At 33.0% G+C, this 17,360-nt stretch overlaps 1 protein-coding gene across 1 annotated transcript; it reads left to right on the top strand.

Moving 5' to 3' along the window:
- The first annotated feature begins 3,752 nt into the window (after positions 1-3,752).
- Positions 3,753-14,046, top strand: LOC132732019 (patched domain-containing protein 3-like). Its single transcript, XM_060718357.1, has 3 exons — positions 3,753-4,801; positions 5,528-5,728; positions 13,634-14,046. Exons 1-3 carry the CDS (start codon positions 3,787-3,789, stop codon positions 14,044-14,046), a joined length of 1,629 nt encoding a protein of 542 aa, XP_060574340.1. The 5' UTR covers positions 3,753-3,786.
- Positions 14,047-17,360: the final 3,314 nt, after the last annotated feature.

Below are 17,360 nucleotides of genomic sequence, written 5' to 3'. Positions count from 1 at the left end.
TTTTATTTGAAGATTTTGGTATTTAAAATATTTACTTCTTAAAACTATTTTGTAAGAGAAAAGTAAATGAAACGCGGTAAATATACTTTTACAGTACGAGTATCAATTCAAACCATCAGTAGAGACCTTAAACGTTATAACCTATTAATAATTCAGTTATATCCTATTCAAAATGATAAATAGAATAAGTTTAAATACATTTCTTCAGAATAACATTGTGTTAAGAAATTTAAACACATTTCAAAATGACAGGTTTTACATGTTGCTCAAACTTTTTGTGCAAAGATCTTTCCGTTTTATTCTATGCAATGTTAGGTGTTTCTTGAATTCTAATTATATGTCTAACATATTCAAATAAATATGCAATAATTATATCATTTCTTCAGTATCTATAATTGAATAAGATTTTGTTAAGGCTAAAATTAAAGTAAGTAAAATATCAAATTCATTATTGAAATCATTATTGAAATCAGCATAAAAGATAAGCAAGTAAACTTACTCCCGCACTAGAAAATTTGAGATGATAAAAATAACATTTCAATAATTTACTGTAGAAACGTTTCAATGGTCTGTAGATATAACAGATTTTTTAAGAGCTTTGCTTTGGTGGCATATTCCCGTCAACAATAAAACACTCAATTATCACTTTAATTACGTTACTGACTTGTTAGTTTTATATGGGTTATAAGATGAATGAAAGATATTTATGTGATATACTAGATATATTGTCTGTACAAAACTCAAATGATTAATAATAATCGTACTTCTAAAAGTACTAAAACGTATCAACAACTGCAAACACCTACCAAATCAATGTAATATATTTTTTTGCTTATCTACATATTTTATGAGATTGTTTTAAGATTCATAGAAATTGTTCTATTGGAAAATTATGAAATGTAATTTGAAAACATCATTTCTCGTTAGTGACATAACTTTTTAGATATTTAATGAAACATAAAACTAGTTCGTAGTTCATACTCTTTGGGTTTTGTTTTTACTTTCTTATATAATTTGTAATCATACCTAATGGATTTTCTCTTCTAATGATATGTTTGAGAAGCGCAACAACGTACCTGTTTTTGATATATGGGACATTTGGTATATAAATGGAAATGTTCGAGTTGCCAGTATACGATTTGACAGTATATAACAGAACGAGTTTTCCATAGCAACCGATGTTGCCTTTTGCGCATGCGGATTCTGCGTAGGGCAAAAACGCAATAACGATAGACTACATTTTAGGATATTTGAAGGCTTAAAAATGCGCGAGTATAAGTTATGTCACCAAGAAAACAAAAATTGACCGGTTGTGTTAACAATATCATTCAACCGGACGTTTTAGTACCATGACAATATATGTTATAAAATTTCTTAAGTTTTTATATGGACGATTTCAACAGTAATTAAATTAACTTCTTTATTTGCTAATACATGTATATTTATTCCACATTTTTACAACAATTGACATTACGCCAGGGAAGAGATTGCTCCGCCCACTTATTCACGTGACCCGGCCATTCAGAACCTTAGACAAATAACGTTAATGCGAAACTGTCATGCCAATCAAGTGACTATATATGATGAATTTACCTTATATAATTTGTTATATATAAAATTAAAATGCTTTTATTGAACAGTTCAATCGATATTTAAAAAAGTAACAAATAGCTGCACTCACGCATTAATGATGAATAAAACGTTTGGCAAAGATCTTGTTATAGTTCTCGCTGACTTCAAGGAAGATGTTACAGACAAAATATCATTTTAGTTTACAAATTCAAAGATAGTTAAAATTGATGTAGCGGAACGTATTATAGTAAAATTATATCATTTCATTTCATTTTAAATATTGGCAAATCGGCATTATAAATGCCTTTGACCATTTACAACATACTAAATACGGTCAAGACATACAGTTTACATAAAAGTTACACAAAAGACTTCACATTTATAATCTTTAAATAATAAATAAGCAGCAATTATCAAACATAAAGAAATTTTAAACTCACAAATATAACAAATCCTACGAATCAATGAAACAGTAACATTTACAAATGTGTTTGGGTTTTTATGAGCGAAATTATTTATATGTAATGCATTTGTGCATAAATTGTCAAAATTAAATGAGAAAATAGCCCTTGGGGTAACTTTGTTGTAAGATATATGATTGTATGTATATTTGTACATTAGATATTTTCGTGATAAAACGCAATATTATTCACTTCAAAATAAGTTTGTTATACCTCGGCTTTAAATCAAAACCGTGATCAGATATGATGTTATTGAAGCAAATGTATTTAAATATTTAATCTTAATTCATTGAACTTTAATAGGAATATTTAGGTAGGATAATTTCACCTAAAATATTTATTGCATATTTTCTCATTTTATTTGCAAGTACTTTTTTCTACTGCAGCATTTTATTGACACTATGTTGTAAACGAACAAATATATGTCATATCATCTGGATATATTATGTGATTATGAATAGACATAATTGTAATGAAAAAGGATTAGAGTTTTTGTTTAATATACTTTTTCCTTGTTGAATGCAATGTGGATTAGCCAGTTTTAACTTTCGTACCTGCTATATAACTTATTATCTTCATATATAGAAAGTTACTGATATTTTTGTTTTTGTAAAATGAACTAACTGACTCCATCTGTCAATATGACTGATTGTCAGGATATTTTGTAACTTAGATATACCGCTTTAATAGCTTTAAATTTACAAAAACTCAAAATAATTTCAATATAAATGCTGCTGCACCATTGTCTTTCTAAGGAAAATGGCGGACTTCTCAGACATCTTAGCGTGAAACTGATAACGACCGCCGATTGGCTAATCTGTAAGACCCTGCCAGTTTGATTGACAGACAGCATACTGTCAATTATCTCAATGTCAGGTCAGTGATCGTAAGGGGGAATTCTTGTACAATCGATTTTTCAATGCCTTCTTTGGTAATCGAGGCCACAAAGCTATAATGGTATATTTTGTGTTTCTGTTAAAAGCTTTTTATATGATTTTCTAATTTTTTTCTTAAACTAACTCGGAATTGTCTATGAATTTCTATTACATTTCTATGTAGGGCGATAAGTTTTCTGCCCTACGCACATTGTGCGTGCGCAAGAAAATACTTCTTCCGGTCAATTTCATAGCGACGGACCGCGTCGTAATAAGGTCCAAACAATTAATAAGTCTATGGAGCGATTGCGAATACATCTTAACCAATCAACGAGAGTGAGTCTGCTTGAATAGCACTCATATAGTTTTCGCTTTCAAAACATTTTGTCATAAAATTATTTTATTTGATATTCACAACTAATTTCATGTAACTAAATATAATAATAATAATAATAATAATAATAATAATAATAATTATTATTATTATTATTATAATTATTATTATTATTATTATTATTATTATTATTATAAAAGAGACATACTCTTTGTCAATCAGTTCCGTTCTGAGCATTTTATATTATATTTTAATATTATTGCACACCGTCCAAGTTCGCCATACTGACATGTTTAGATTTTGTTAATTATAAGCAGTTTCTGTAAGAGTTCAAAGTGTAAACGCTACCAAATCGTTTTTGACACCATAATCAAATATAATCTATGAACGATGATAAGTGTACAAGTGGTCTAAATCAATATTGAATATTGGTGTTTGAATATTGTTTTATAATTCTTTTAAAAATGCTGGCATTAATATTTCCATAAGTACGACAAAAATAGCTTATTATATTATTTTTGAACTTGCTAGGGAATAACAGAAAATGACAAGCTGTTTCGAAAAGTTCTACAATGTGGTTGAAGAGAAAATGGGATCTGTGTTTACAAAGTATGGGAAATTCGTTTCACGGCATCCATGGAAAGTTATCCTAGTGACTGTTCTAGTGAATGGCCTTCTTGGATTGGGAATGATCCGACTAAATGTTGTTGTAGATGTTGAACGTGTCTACACACCAATCGGAAGTCAAGCGAGTAAAGACAGCACCAAAGTAAAAAATCTATTTCCTGATTTGAGTGGTTCGAACTTTATAGGTTATCAAATGCCTGATATGGGCAAATATGCTGAAATAATAGTTATACCGAACGGAGGAAATATCCTGAATGAACGATTTCTAAAAGCATTGCGAGTTTTCCATACATTTTTACTTTCTATTGAAACAAATGATATCAATGGAAAGACTGTTAAACTAAGTGACATTTGTGCTATAAGTTTTGGAAAATGTGTAATTGACGGAGATCTTTTTGTTGACAATCAATTCATTAATATTCTAAATACAAGTAATGCAATTTCTTTTCCGTATTTTAATCACACTGTAAGAGGGCCCATTTACTACGAGCAGAATGTTGGTGGTGCAATTGTCAACTCCTCCCAGCTTCAATTAGCCAGTATGCTTTTATTGAGAGTAAATCTCAGAACTGATTCGTCGTACTTTACTGAAACAGCTAAAAAATGGCAAAAGAATTTTGTTTCAAAGATGAAAGTCTATTCTTCAAGTGACTTTAATATCGCCTTTGCCCATTCCGAGTCTTTGAGTGAAGAACTTAATGAAAACGTTATGGGTGATATCACAGTATTTTCAATAACATTTACTTTAATGATAACCTATGCCTGTGTAGCAACACTAACAGCTCGTTGTGATGTTGTCGGCCAAAGGTCAAACTTGGGTTTCGCAGGAGTAGTAGCCGCTGGCTTAGCTATCGTAGCAGCATTTGGATTATGCAGTGCATGTGGAGTCGAATTTGTCAGTATTGTTGGGGTTATTCCATTTTTAATTATAGGTAATTTTATATACAGAGCAACTAATTTAACTTAAAGCCTATTTATGATATATTTTTAATTTTCCATAATTTTCCATTTACGAATTTCATTTGTCGTTCTTAAGTTGTGTTGCATACGTAATATATTTAAAAACAAATGACTATTACAGTGGTGATTGACCAATAATAGATAATGCAAAATATTTATGATACAATATCAAAACATCCTGAGTTAAAAACGACTGCCAACTCTTTGTAAGAATTGAATGTAACGATACATTCTAAATTTTATTTATACATGTATAAAAATCCGTTGGCACGTGGAATATTGATGTTTTCATAGTAATACGTGAAACTGTACGCAACTATTTCAAAATGTCAACTAATTTTGCTTTAATTTATCCGTTCACTGACCATTTTCTCTTGGTTTGTTTACTGTTACTGTTACTATGTCTTGTGCTATAGTTAAAACTATTGAAAGGTAAATAATGTAAAAACATAAATACTTAAAAAGAAAGAAACAAACACAATGAATACATTTAAAACCATTTTAGCCATTAAACTTCCTCCTTGATAATACATATCAGTTTGATAAACTATTTCCATTGATATTTTGTTTTAAATCGAACAAACATTTTAATTTTGGTTTCTAGTGTCTGATATTAATTAATTCATCTATTATTGATATTGTTTAATTCCAGTGAAATTAAAATAAAATAAAATTGAAGTATTTATTTTCATAATCAGGTATAGGAGTAGACGATATGTTCATGTTGATTTCCGGAATCACAAACACGGACTATTCATCATCTACCGAAGATCGTATTGGTGAAACTATGAAAACGAGTGGTATATCAATCACAATTACTTCTCTGACAGACCTGTTGGCATTTGCAGCTGGGGCGTCTTCTGTATTTTTAAGCGTGCGGAACTTTTGTATTTATGCCGGTGAGCCTTTTATCAAAGACATATATCATAATAATATTAAATCATTATAGGTAACAAATGATATTGCATCGCAAATATGATATTTCATATTGAGTTTTTAATTGACAGTTGTAAAAAAAATATCTGCACATTTAATTTATGTAGGAATTCCAAACGATATCCCGGAATTCCTCAGATCTCTATAATGTTTGCTTACAAGTTTTAATAAAGAAGATATTGTTATGAAATTTGAAACTAATCTTTTACTAGAAGAGTATTCTTTTAGGATGGTAAATCTGGACAATATTTCTAAGCTGGTTAAAATGTTTATGTTAACTTTTACTCATTTTTGTTGTAAAACAATTGAGTCATTAACAGTCCAGAATATTGGCACAGCTCAGTTATTTTTAGATTATGAGCATACCTCATTCCAAATTTGGAAAGGTCGCGCAGACAAAGGTCGCGCGACACTAAAGGTCGCGCAATAGGAAAGGTCGTGCAGAATCAGCTTTCCCAGGCATGCTAGTTCCAAATATGGAGAGGTCGCGCAATAAGAGGTCGCGCAGTCTAAAAGTACAAGGTTTAAGTTATTTTTAGCCCTTCAGCATCTCAATTGTTGTTAACAAAGCATAATTTGGTCATATCAGATTTTATGAATGGGATTCCTTACTCACAGCTTTATCTATGTACAGGTTACTTGGTTCAAATGTTGAGCTGTATGTTGTAAAGCTGGAGAGATTATATTTCTGTTGCTTAATGAATTATCAGTCAGTATTATAAGTTTATAGAAATGTCAATCAGTAGTAAGTGTATTAATCTTATAAGCCATATATAGTACATATATCTTTATTAATACAAGTATATTTTGCACTACTAAGATGCATTATTGGACAGATAATAATTATCCTATTGAGTGTTCAAACATGTAAATTTATATAACTATTATGTATTTTTGTACTAATGTTTGTATTGTACAACAGTCTGTATACCTGAACCAGTTGCAGGCCATTTTGAACATTGTTAAGGCATTGTCAGCATTTTAAAAGGTCGCGCAACATTCAGGTCGCGCAATGAGTTGTGTGCAAAACTGGAGAGGTCGCGCAATAAGAGGTCGCGCAACAGTCTACTTTTGCACACCACCCTAGCTGCGCAAACAGAAGGGTATATAAGCTGGGAACTTTTCTAGCTGGGTGAGTTTTTGGAGTTTTGGAGTTTTTGAGGAGTTTTGGAGTGAGTTGGAGTTGGTTGAGTTGAGTTAGTTAGTAATTGCAGAAATGTATTTGTTGAAGTTGTTAAGGATTTTACTTTGGTTTTGACTGTTGATAGAGAATAAAATGATGCATTATTTTGATTTACTGCAATAAATATAATCCTGCTTTCACTTGGACTTGACTTGTTCATTATACCAGCATAGAGAAATGGTTTACTTTTAAGCGAAAAAAAGTGAATAAACAAAGGTTTTCACAAAAGTGAAAAGATTTCGTAACACTGGTGGTAGCGGTGGGATAAAGACTTTAACATGCTTCAGCATAGGGATAAAGACTTTGATTTTTTCTACTTTTGAGTGTAATGGACTTACAAAAAAATGGAAAAGGAATTAGAATCATTGCGTCAGACTGTTTCTTTGTGCTGTTTAGAAATAGGAAACATCTCCAAAGAACTAGTTAGTCATAGTGAAAATCTAACAAGTGCTTTTAGTGATTTTTGTAACAAAGTGAATGAAATTTTAGAAATGAAAAATAATGAAATCAGTGAATTAAAATCATATAATGCAAAATTACGTGCTTCTATGTTAGACGATGACACTCAGGTTTTAGAAGAAAGTCAGTAATATGGGACCTAAGAAATCTGCTAGATCTGCATCAGCATCACGTCTTGAAAATTCAGAACTTACAATGGATTTACGTCAACAACTTTCCAGAAAAATTGATGAAAATGATGATTTACAAGCTAATTTAACTAATGCATTGGCAAATATTGAGAAATTAAATGAAACTGTCAAAATTTTACAAACTGAAAAAGCTGGATTACAAGAAATTATAGAAAGTGAAAATGAACAATTTCAAAGAGATAAGGAAAATTTAAACAGTCTATATCATACAACTCAGATAAATAGAGACAGACAAATCCAAGTATTGTCAAATGAAGTTGATGAATTACAAAATATTTTACAATCAAGAGATGTTGAACTTAGTCGCCTGCAGAACATTGCATTACGAGAAAGTAACCAAAGAAATTCTAGGATTATAATGTTCACTAACCAATCAGGTTCTTTTGATGGTAAAACATCATACACCGCATTCATACGTCAATTTGCTGTGTTGGCCGAGACATGCCAATGGAGTGATAAAGAGAGGGGCATTTCGCTTGCTGAATAGTCTGAGGGATGATGCAGCAGAGTTTGTATTCAACCAGGTCAGTCCTGAAACTCAACAATCTTACAAACAGCTTGAGGCAATGTCTAGCAGCAAGATTTGTAGAAAGACGTTCTACTGCCTCTTATCTGATGGAGCTCGAAAATGTCAAGCTTCACTCAAGGGAAAAACTCGTGGAGTATGTTGCAGATATAAAGCGTCTTGTTCGAAAGGGCTACCCAACTGCAGATGATCATACTATTGGTACAATTTGTTTACGGCATTTTATTAGAGGTCTGGGTGACTCCCAGATGGCTCTGGCTATAGGGATGAAGGATCCGACCAGTATCGAAAATGCTCGTGAGATTCTGGAGACGTACTATAGTTTGAAGGACGAAACAAAGGCCAACACCAAAGTTCGAATGGTTCGACAAGGGAACAACAATGTTTTTCTCAGAGCAGTTTTTGTCTTTCAAGAAAGAAATAGATAAAAAATTTGATGAGATTTCTGTCTGTCATTAAAAAAGCAAGATATGCAGCCAGAAAAATTCAAAAGAAGGGATTTATCTACTGTTGAGTGTTACAAAGTGTCCATAATTTAGGTCATTATGCACGTGATTGCACGAGTCAGCAGAGTGATAAAAATAAAGCGGAAAACTAGTGTGGACTAAGGCAGACGGCTTGCGTTAGTCCAAAAAATCATAGTGAAAAAGTGATAAAAATTCATTTTAAATGATACCTGCAATGGATTATCTTTGTTATTACCTGTGAAATTGGTGATATCAGAGCAAATTTAGTAGTAGATACTGGAGCAGTTTTTACTATTGTTTTTTCTAATATTTATCATAGTGGGCCTTCAGATATTCGTCCATCACTGGAGAAAATTGATCCAAATTTTAAGCTTGAAGTTGCAAATGAAGGGTATCTCCCTATTTTAGGTAAAACTGTGATGAGTTTTAAAATTCATAAGGATATATTTAATGTTCATGTTTTATTGCACCAATTCAAGAAGATGGTCTTTTAGGTCTTGATTTTCTACAAAGAAAATAATTTTGTGTTAAGTGCAGAAAATGGTTTGCGTCTAAATGGAAAGAAGTATCCTACGTTGATGGAATCTTCAGTTTTCAAAGTGATGCGTGTCAAAAAGTTCAAAGTCAGTCATTGTACCAGCAAATAGTGAGTGATAATAGAAGGAAGTTGTTCTGGCGGCAAAATTGATACCGAGTTTGGAATTGTTACGCCATTAAAAGGGTGATGATAGTGAAAATAGCTTAATTGTTGGCATACGCTGGTCAACCCTCATTCTAAAAATGGTTGTGTTCCAATTCGTTTAATGAATATTAGCAATGAAAATGTAAAAATTTGAAGCTAATACTACTCTTGGATATATTGAGAATGCTGAAAAAGTTAGTTTTTTTTGTGAGAAAAAATGAGTGTTTTGTTAATGAAAGTGTGACTCAAAGCTTCCATCCTCATTTAAATGAGCTTTATGAAAATTCAGTGAAAAATCTTAATTATGATCAAAGAGTGAAACTTAAGAATCTTTTGATTAAGCATTCAAATGTGTTTGCAAAGTCACCAAATGATTTAGGTCGTACATCTGTAATAAAGCACAACATCAATACTGGGGCAGCAAAGCTATTAAGCAACGCCCTAGGCGCCCACCAAAAGCTTTCGCAAATGAAGAAGAGAAATAATTAAAGATCAGTTAGCGGCCAATGTTATTCAGGAAAGTAATTCTCCTTGGGCGTCACCATTAGTATATGTCAGGAAACGTGATGGAACAACACGACCTTGTGTGGATTATCGTCAGCTTAACAAACGTAACAGAAAAAGATGCATACCCCTTACCTAATATTAAGTGATTGTTTGGAAAGTTTAGGGGGATCATCATATTTTTCGTGCTTGGATATTTTGTCAGCCTATTATCAGATTGAAGTTGATGAGGCTGATCGACCAAAGACACCTTCACTACAAAATTCGGTTTATTGAATATTTGGTAATGCCGTTTGGATTATGTAATGCACCGTCAACCTTCCATACGATGTATGGAATTAGTAATGAGAGGTCTTCAGTGGGAAACTTTTGCTGATATACCTTGACGATTTGATCATTTTTGGCCGCACATTTGAAGAACATTTAGATAGGCTTTGAGAATTCAGTTTTAACGCGTTTGTGTGAGTGTGGAATGAAACTGAAAGCCAAGCAAATGTTTTTCTGTTAAAACTGAAGTGTCATTCTTAGGACATGTAGTTAGTAAGGAGGGAATAAGCCCTCAAAAGTCTAAAGTTAGTTGTATTGCAAATTGGGAAAGGCCGTTTACGATTTAACAACTCTGCAATCCTTTCTTGGTTTTTGTTCATACTACAGGATATATATTCGTGATTTTTCCACAAGAGCTAGGCCATTAAATAGGTTGTTGGAGGCCGGACAACATTTGAATGGTCTGATGAATGTCAGAAAAGTTTCGACGATTTACGCAGTGCATTGACTGGTGATGAAGTCATGGCATACCCTCAAGATGATGGATTATTCATACTTGATTGCGATGCGTCGAATTTCGGTATAGGAGGAGTTTTTGTTCACAAATGCAGTTTAGTGAAAAACTTGGACAGTGTATCGAGAAGCCAATAGCATATGCGAGCAAAAGCTTGAATAAGGCTCAAAGACGCTATTGTGTAACACGTCGGGAAACTGTTGGCAGTTGTTACATTTGTTACTATGTTTAAACAGTATTTGTTAGGACGTTCGTTCTTAGTAAGAACGTGATCATTCTTCATTAAGATGGATTATGTCCTTCAAAGAACCAGAAAATCAGATGGCTAGATGGCTTGAAGTGCTATCACAATATGACTTTAAGCTAGAGCATCGCAAGGGAACTAAGCATGCAAATTGCTGACTTTTTGTCGAGGATTCCGTGTGACCCTTGTTCGTGTACTTGTTATAGTGGTCACTCTATTCTAAGTGAGCTTCCGTGTGGAGGTTGTAAAGAATGTGTGAAAAAGCATGAACAGTGGTCGGAACTTGCAGATTTTGATGATGTGGTTCCACTGGTGTCTAAGAAAGTCAAGCGAGTCAAAGGAAAAGGTGTTCCTGCCGACTTAGTTAGGGACTGTTCGCATCAGTGCTGAATTTTCTGTTTGGTTTTTGCGTTGTATCTGGGAGCGTTTATTCTCAGGCAAATTGAACAGAAATTTCGTGGTTGTGAGAAATTTGTTTCTGTGAGAAGACTTAGGGCACCGAAAGAGAAAAGTGCGCCTAAGTCTGGTGCTGCGGATAACATTGATTTAAGTGATGCACACAAAGAGAAGGATATGGCACAGACATCACATGCAGGGGGTTGTACCCAAATGGTGACATTTCTTCTGAAAAGTGTATTAGTTCTCAAATTGGGTAGGTTTCGTATACCACAAGCTGAACTTATAAAAAATGCAGAAAGTGAATCACACTAAATGTAGGCGAAATATCAGGAAAAAGAACGTTTGAAAAGAAAATTGACAAATTAACACAAGAAGTAAGATAAAAAACATTATTATTACAGGAAGAAATAAACAATAGTGGCAGCTAGTTTCAAGACTATCAAAGAAATTTAACTTCGCACATTCAAAAAGAAATTAACATATTAAACAGAAAAAAACAAGCAATTAGTGACTTTCTAAAATGTCTTACTGACTTAACAAAAGTGTGTTGGAAGATTGTGAATTAAATTGAAGAGACAGGGAAAACTGATTTTATCTAATTGAACAGTAGAATACTTATGTTTATATTTCATCAAAAAAATCTGTAATGCTTAAATTTGTTAAGCTTGTTTAGTTTTGCTTATGTTTTAATCTGCATAATATCATATAACACTTAGTAGATTTTTCACATGTTATTGTTTAGTACCATATTATTCTTTTTCTTATTATTTGATTTTTATTTCAATTTCACTCTAACAAGAGTTTTCCAAGGTTTTGCTTCAATTTAAAAACTTAACATGTGTAAATTAATTGGTTTTGCTTCCGGAGTAAAGCAAAGTCCAAAGGTGGGAGAGTGTTATGAAAAATTTGAAACTAAATCTTTTACTAGAAGAGTAACTTCTTTTAGGATGGTAAATTGGACAATATTTCTAAGCTGGTTAAAATGTTTATGTTAATTTTTACTCATTTTTTGTTGTAAAACAATTGAGTCATTAACAGTCCAGAATATTGGCACAGCTCAGTTATTTTTAGATTATGAGCATACCTCATTTTCCAAATTTTGGAAGGTCGCGCAGACAAAGGTCGCGCGACACTAAAGGTCGCGCATAGGAAAGGTGCGAGGAATCATGCTTCCCAGGCATGCTAGTTCAAATAGGAGAGGTCGCGCAGAAGAGGTGCGAGTCTAAAAGTAAAGGTTTAAGTTATTTTTAGCCCTTAGCATCTCAATGTTGTTACAAGCATAATATGGTCATATCAGATTTTATGATGGGTTCTTCTCACAGCTTTATTATTACAGGTTACTTGTTCAAATGTTGAGCTGTATGGTTGTAAAGCTGGAGAGATATTTTTTCTGTTGCTATAATGAATATCCAGTCAGTATTATAAAGTTTTATAGAAATGTCAATCAGTAGTAATGTATTCAATCTTAGTAAGCCATATATAGTACATATATCTTTATTAATACAAGTATATTTTGCAACTACTAAGATGCATTATTGGACAGATAATAATTATCCTATTGAGTGTTTCAAACATGTAAATTTATATAACTATTATGTTATTTTTGTACTAATGTTTGTATTGTACAACAGTCTGTATACCTGAACCAGTTGCAGGCCATTTTGAACATTGTTTAAGGCATTGTCAGCATTTTAAAAGGTCGCGCAACATTCAGGTCGCGCAATGAGTTGTGTTGCAAAACTGGAGAGGTCGCGCAATAAGAGGTCGCGCAACAGTCTACTTTTGCACACCACCACCCTAGCTGCGGCAAACAGAAGGGTAGTATAAGCTGGGACTTTTTGCTAGCTGGGTTAGTTTTTGGGAGTTTTTGGGAGTTTTTGAGGAGTTTTGGAGTGAGTTGGTAGTTGGTTGAGTTTGAGTTAGTTAGTAATTGCAGAAATGTATTTGTTGAAGTTTGTTAAGGATTTTACTTTGGTTTTGACTGTTGATAGAGAATAAAATGATGCATTATTTTGATTTACTGCAATAAATATAATCCTGCTTTCACTTGGACTTGACTTGTTCATTTTACCAGCATAGAGAAATGGTTTACTTTTAAGCGAAAAGAGTGAATAAACAAAGCTTTTCACAAAAGTGAAGAGTTTTCGTAACAATATATAGGTTAGAGGAATAAGTTAGTATTACTAATGATTTTGTCAGTATTTCTGTTTTTATAGGGGGATGTCATTCATATACAAAATATGCACTTCACTGACAAACTGTGTTAAAACACTATGATATGATATTTTTATAGATTGAACATAATGTTTTAACAACATTTTTAATAAACAACTTAAATAAGTTGATCTAATATTAAAACCAGTTCATTTTAAAACTGCCATTGTAAAATAATTTTTACTTACTGCAATTATTGTAATTGTTTATATTTGAAGGTGTTGCTGTTATTTTCTGCTATATAAATCAAGCGACCATCTTTATTGCTAGTATAGTCATCAACGAAAACAGAACAAACAACAACCGGCACTTTTTGACATGCATGAGAGTAAACAGTCCTGATAAAGACAGCACAAAAGAAACTTCTTGCAAAATCGTTTGTTGTACAGGCAGAAAACCAAACAATTCGAAAGAATCTGAGAGCTTTTTAGATAAATTTCCCGGCTGGATTTTACCAAAAATAATATCGATCCCAGTTAAAATTACAATTCTTATTTTGTTTGCTATCTATTTATCAGTATCTATTTGGGGTATAACTCTCATGAAGGAGGGGCTAGAAATGCGAAATCTTGTATCACAAACGTCATACTATTATGAATATAGAAAACTACTAGATGAAAATTTCCACTAGGAACACCTGTTTCCCTCCTTATTGTTTTTAACAAACGGCTTTGAAGTATTCTGACTTAAAACGTGCAGCAAAAAGTAAACGATATATTGTCTTTAGTGAAATCAGAGCAGACAGTTCTTGATTCTGTAGAGGTAAACTGGCTTTCAGAATATAAAGCTGACAAAATCAAATTTTTAAATGCCTCGTCAGAAATTGAGTTTATTAAAGGTTTTCAAGGTTTCTGAATAATAGTAGTAATACGCGTTTTCGCAATGACGTTGTCATCGACAAGAATAATATCTCTATCGTTGCGTCTCGTGTCCATGTTATGTCGAAAAGCATTAAAGACTCCCAGGCCCAAGGAAAGTTTTATTGGAACGTATGAGGGAGCTGTCATCAGACCGAACAGACCTGCCAGTCTTTGCCTTTTCACCAGCCTTTCTGTTTTACGAACAATATGTCGTAAATTTTTAACTCAAACAATTCAGACACTTGGTATAGCTGTTGCTATATGGTTTTCTTCATAACATTCATATTCATGCCACACCCACTACTTCTTTTGTACATCACACAACAACTGTTGCCATGATCACTGTTGGAATTTTGCATCTCTTCCGTTTTAGATTTGACTCTAAGTTCTATAACAATGATCCATATCATTATGAGTATTGGCTTCTCCGTTGACTTTGCGGCTCACATATGTCATGGTTATATGATATAGGAAGGCCCTGATAGGAACGAACGCATGAAATCTTGGCTTGAAAAAGGTCAGGAACTCCAATATTTCATGGAGCTATTTCTTCTATTTTAGGAGTAATTCGTTTTGGCAGCCGCAAAGTCTCTATATATTCTTTTCGTTCTTCAAAGTCATGATTGTTGTTATTACTGTTGAGAATTATGCATGCCCTTTTTCTACTACCTGTGATACTTTCTCTCATGGACCCTCCAATTTCGAACGCAACGGTTTCCCCAAAAAATGAAACGCGTTCTCCTACTGATAATCATAAATGGCAGGGACATTGCTTTAGCAAGTAACGTACATATACCGCGTGCACATACTGGCAGGATTACAGAGAGGGAGAAAATAACGTGATTTATTTACACATTTTACTAAAATATTTTAAAGGTATTACTGTGTAGTATGAGACATGAAGAGAACCATAATATACACGTACATCTAGTGAACTCTATAATACGCATTCGTTTGTTATATTTATTGTACATTATTGTGTTTGAAAAAGATATCGAAAGAAAATGAATATTTTTGAACAACCTTTTCTATATTGTATGAAATTGATACGTTTTTGTATGATATTCTTACGTAAACTTTTGTGTGTCATTTTTCATTTTCTATTTTACCTCATTATACATTTTGTAACGCCAACATGTACGTAAAATTATGTGATAGTTGTATTTGCAATGGCCTTAACGTTGTTTTCTCAGATTATTTTTCAAACATGCATTGTCCATAAATGCAGGACTATTTAATATAGTGACTTTGGTGTGCCTTTATTTCTTCACGTTAAAATAAAATATTTAAACTTAGAATAATGTTTTGCAGTATGTGCTTTCTTTGAATTAATGCGTGTCACACAATAGAATAGAGAAAACAGAATCCCTAAAGAAAGCCCAACACGGCAAAATAGAAACTGTTGCAGGCTCGGTTTAATTGAGCCTGTTCATGGACGGTACTGGAAAATACAAAAATGGTGAAATTTTGAATTTAGAAACATCCGCAGATGTGTTCATACGGCGGTTATCATGGAACCTTCAATGTGACACAGTAGTGTCATTCCATGAAAAGCGGCGTATGGTCCCCAAGTAAAAGAATGCGTGTGCCCTAAACGAGAAAACAATGGGCAGAACTAAAAAAAATGGAACTTTGAAAGGGGATCTGAGGTTATGAAGCCTGCATATCACAGATAAGACGTCAAAAAACAATTTAAAAAGCAGCAACATATCCTTGTTTTGATAATTTGTAGTTCATTTTGTGCTTTGAAACGACATATATTTAGCACTTTGCTTATGTTTGTTGATTTGGTGGTCATATCAGACATATAAAGCACATATTTTTAAGACAGATAATCAGGTAATTTCTTTATACAAAGTATGTCAGGAAGGCATATGAACCACAGACTAATATACTTCTAACTGAAAACAAAATACCAATATTTTCTACAAATGCATCTTTCTCGGTTCCATTCCCCTCATACTTTCTAGCAAAGAGCTCAAGGACCGGGAAATAATATGACGGGGTATTTAGTGAAGTAATGAGGATAATTATTATAATAAAAACTTTACGGTCAGCATGAAACTATCTCTTATGTCACTCTAAACATTTTTGAAAGGACAAAATTGGAGGAAATAATAAGGCAAATGGATAGGTTCATTTTTCAAATACATTTTGACACAATCCTTAATTTTTATCAAACGCGTTTGATATATATTGCAGTGATTTCGAAAACGTGTTTTTAATCTTCTAGGTAAAACGATCAATCGTTAAATACATGAGGTTGGCGTTTCAATTTTGCCGTGTTGGGCTTTCTTTAGGGATTCCGTATTATCTATTTTATGATCACATCCGTGTTATTTGTGCCGTGTGGCGGCTGTAAAAAGTCTCCCCGTACATTTAATCAATGATGTTATATTTTCGATCCTTGAAGATCGTTCAGCACGACATTATTGTTGTGCTTGTGGTATTTTTAGTTTCAACTTTTCGGCATTTTTTAGTTGGGTGGTTCCAATATCTCTACTTGAAAAATGTTGAATCACCCTTAGGATATGTTGCCTGCTTTTTAAATTTGTCTTTTGACGTCTTATCTGTGATACGCAGGCTTCATAACCTCTGATCCCCTTTCAAAATTCCATTTTATTTAGTTCCGCCCATTGTTTTCTCGTTTAGGGCACACGCTTTTTATTACTTGGGGACCATACGCCGCTTTTCATGGAATGGCACGGCACTGTCACATTGAAGGTTCCATGATAACCGCCGTATGAACACATCTGTGGATGTTTCTAAATTCAAAATTTACTATTTCATGTTTAAATGTTGAATTCTGCTTAAGCCGGTGCTAGGGGGCGTGGACGGTAACTTGCACTTTCCATTACCGTCCATGAACAGGCTCCACAAACCGAGCCTGCAACATTTTCAATTTTGCCGTGTTGGGCTTTCTTTAGGGATTATCTATTTTATTTGCTAAAGATTGCTATGATTCACATTATGACTGAGTAAAAAGAGTTTCCTTATCATATTTTTGATAAAAATGAAAGACATAGCATGTCATCTGAATTTCAAATATAGCAAATAGAGGCGACCCTAGTCTTCTTCTTCAAAT

This window comes from Ruditapes philippinarum, unplaced genomic scaffold (assembly GCF_026571515.1).
Source record: "Ruditapes philippinarum isolate M1 unplaced genomic scaffold, ASM2657151v2 ctg305_1_1_1_1, whole genome shotgun sequence".
NCBI classification, from domain to species: domain Eukaryota; kingdom Metazoa; phylum Mollusca; class Bivalvia; order Venerida; family Veneridae; genus Ruditapes; species Ruditapes philippinarum.
The sequence above is the reverse complement of the archived record's forward strand: the minus strand, read 5'-3'. Positions and strand labels throughout refer to the sequence as shown.

Bases quoted from the DNA above. Each gene is read 5' to 3' on its own strand.
- LOC132732019 (XM_060718357.1), top strand. From the start codon at position 3,787: ATGACAAGCTGTTTCGAAAAGTTCTACAATGTGGTTGAAGAGAAAATG. The intron at 4,802-5,527 runs GTAATTTTATAT...TTTCATAATCAG, and splicing joins TATTCCATTTTTAATTATAG to GTATAGGAGTAGACGATATG. The intron at 5,729-13,633 runs GTGAGCCTTTTA...TTATATTTGAAG, and splicing joins GAACTTTTGTATTTATGCCG to GTGTTGCTGTTATTTTCTGC.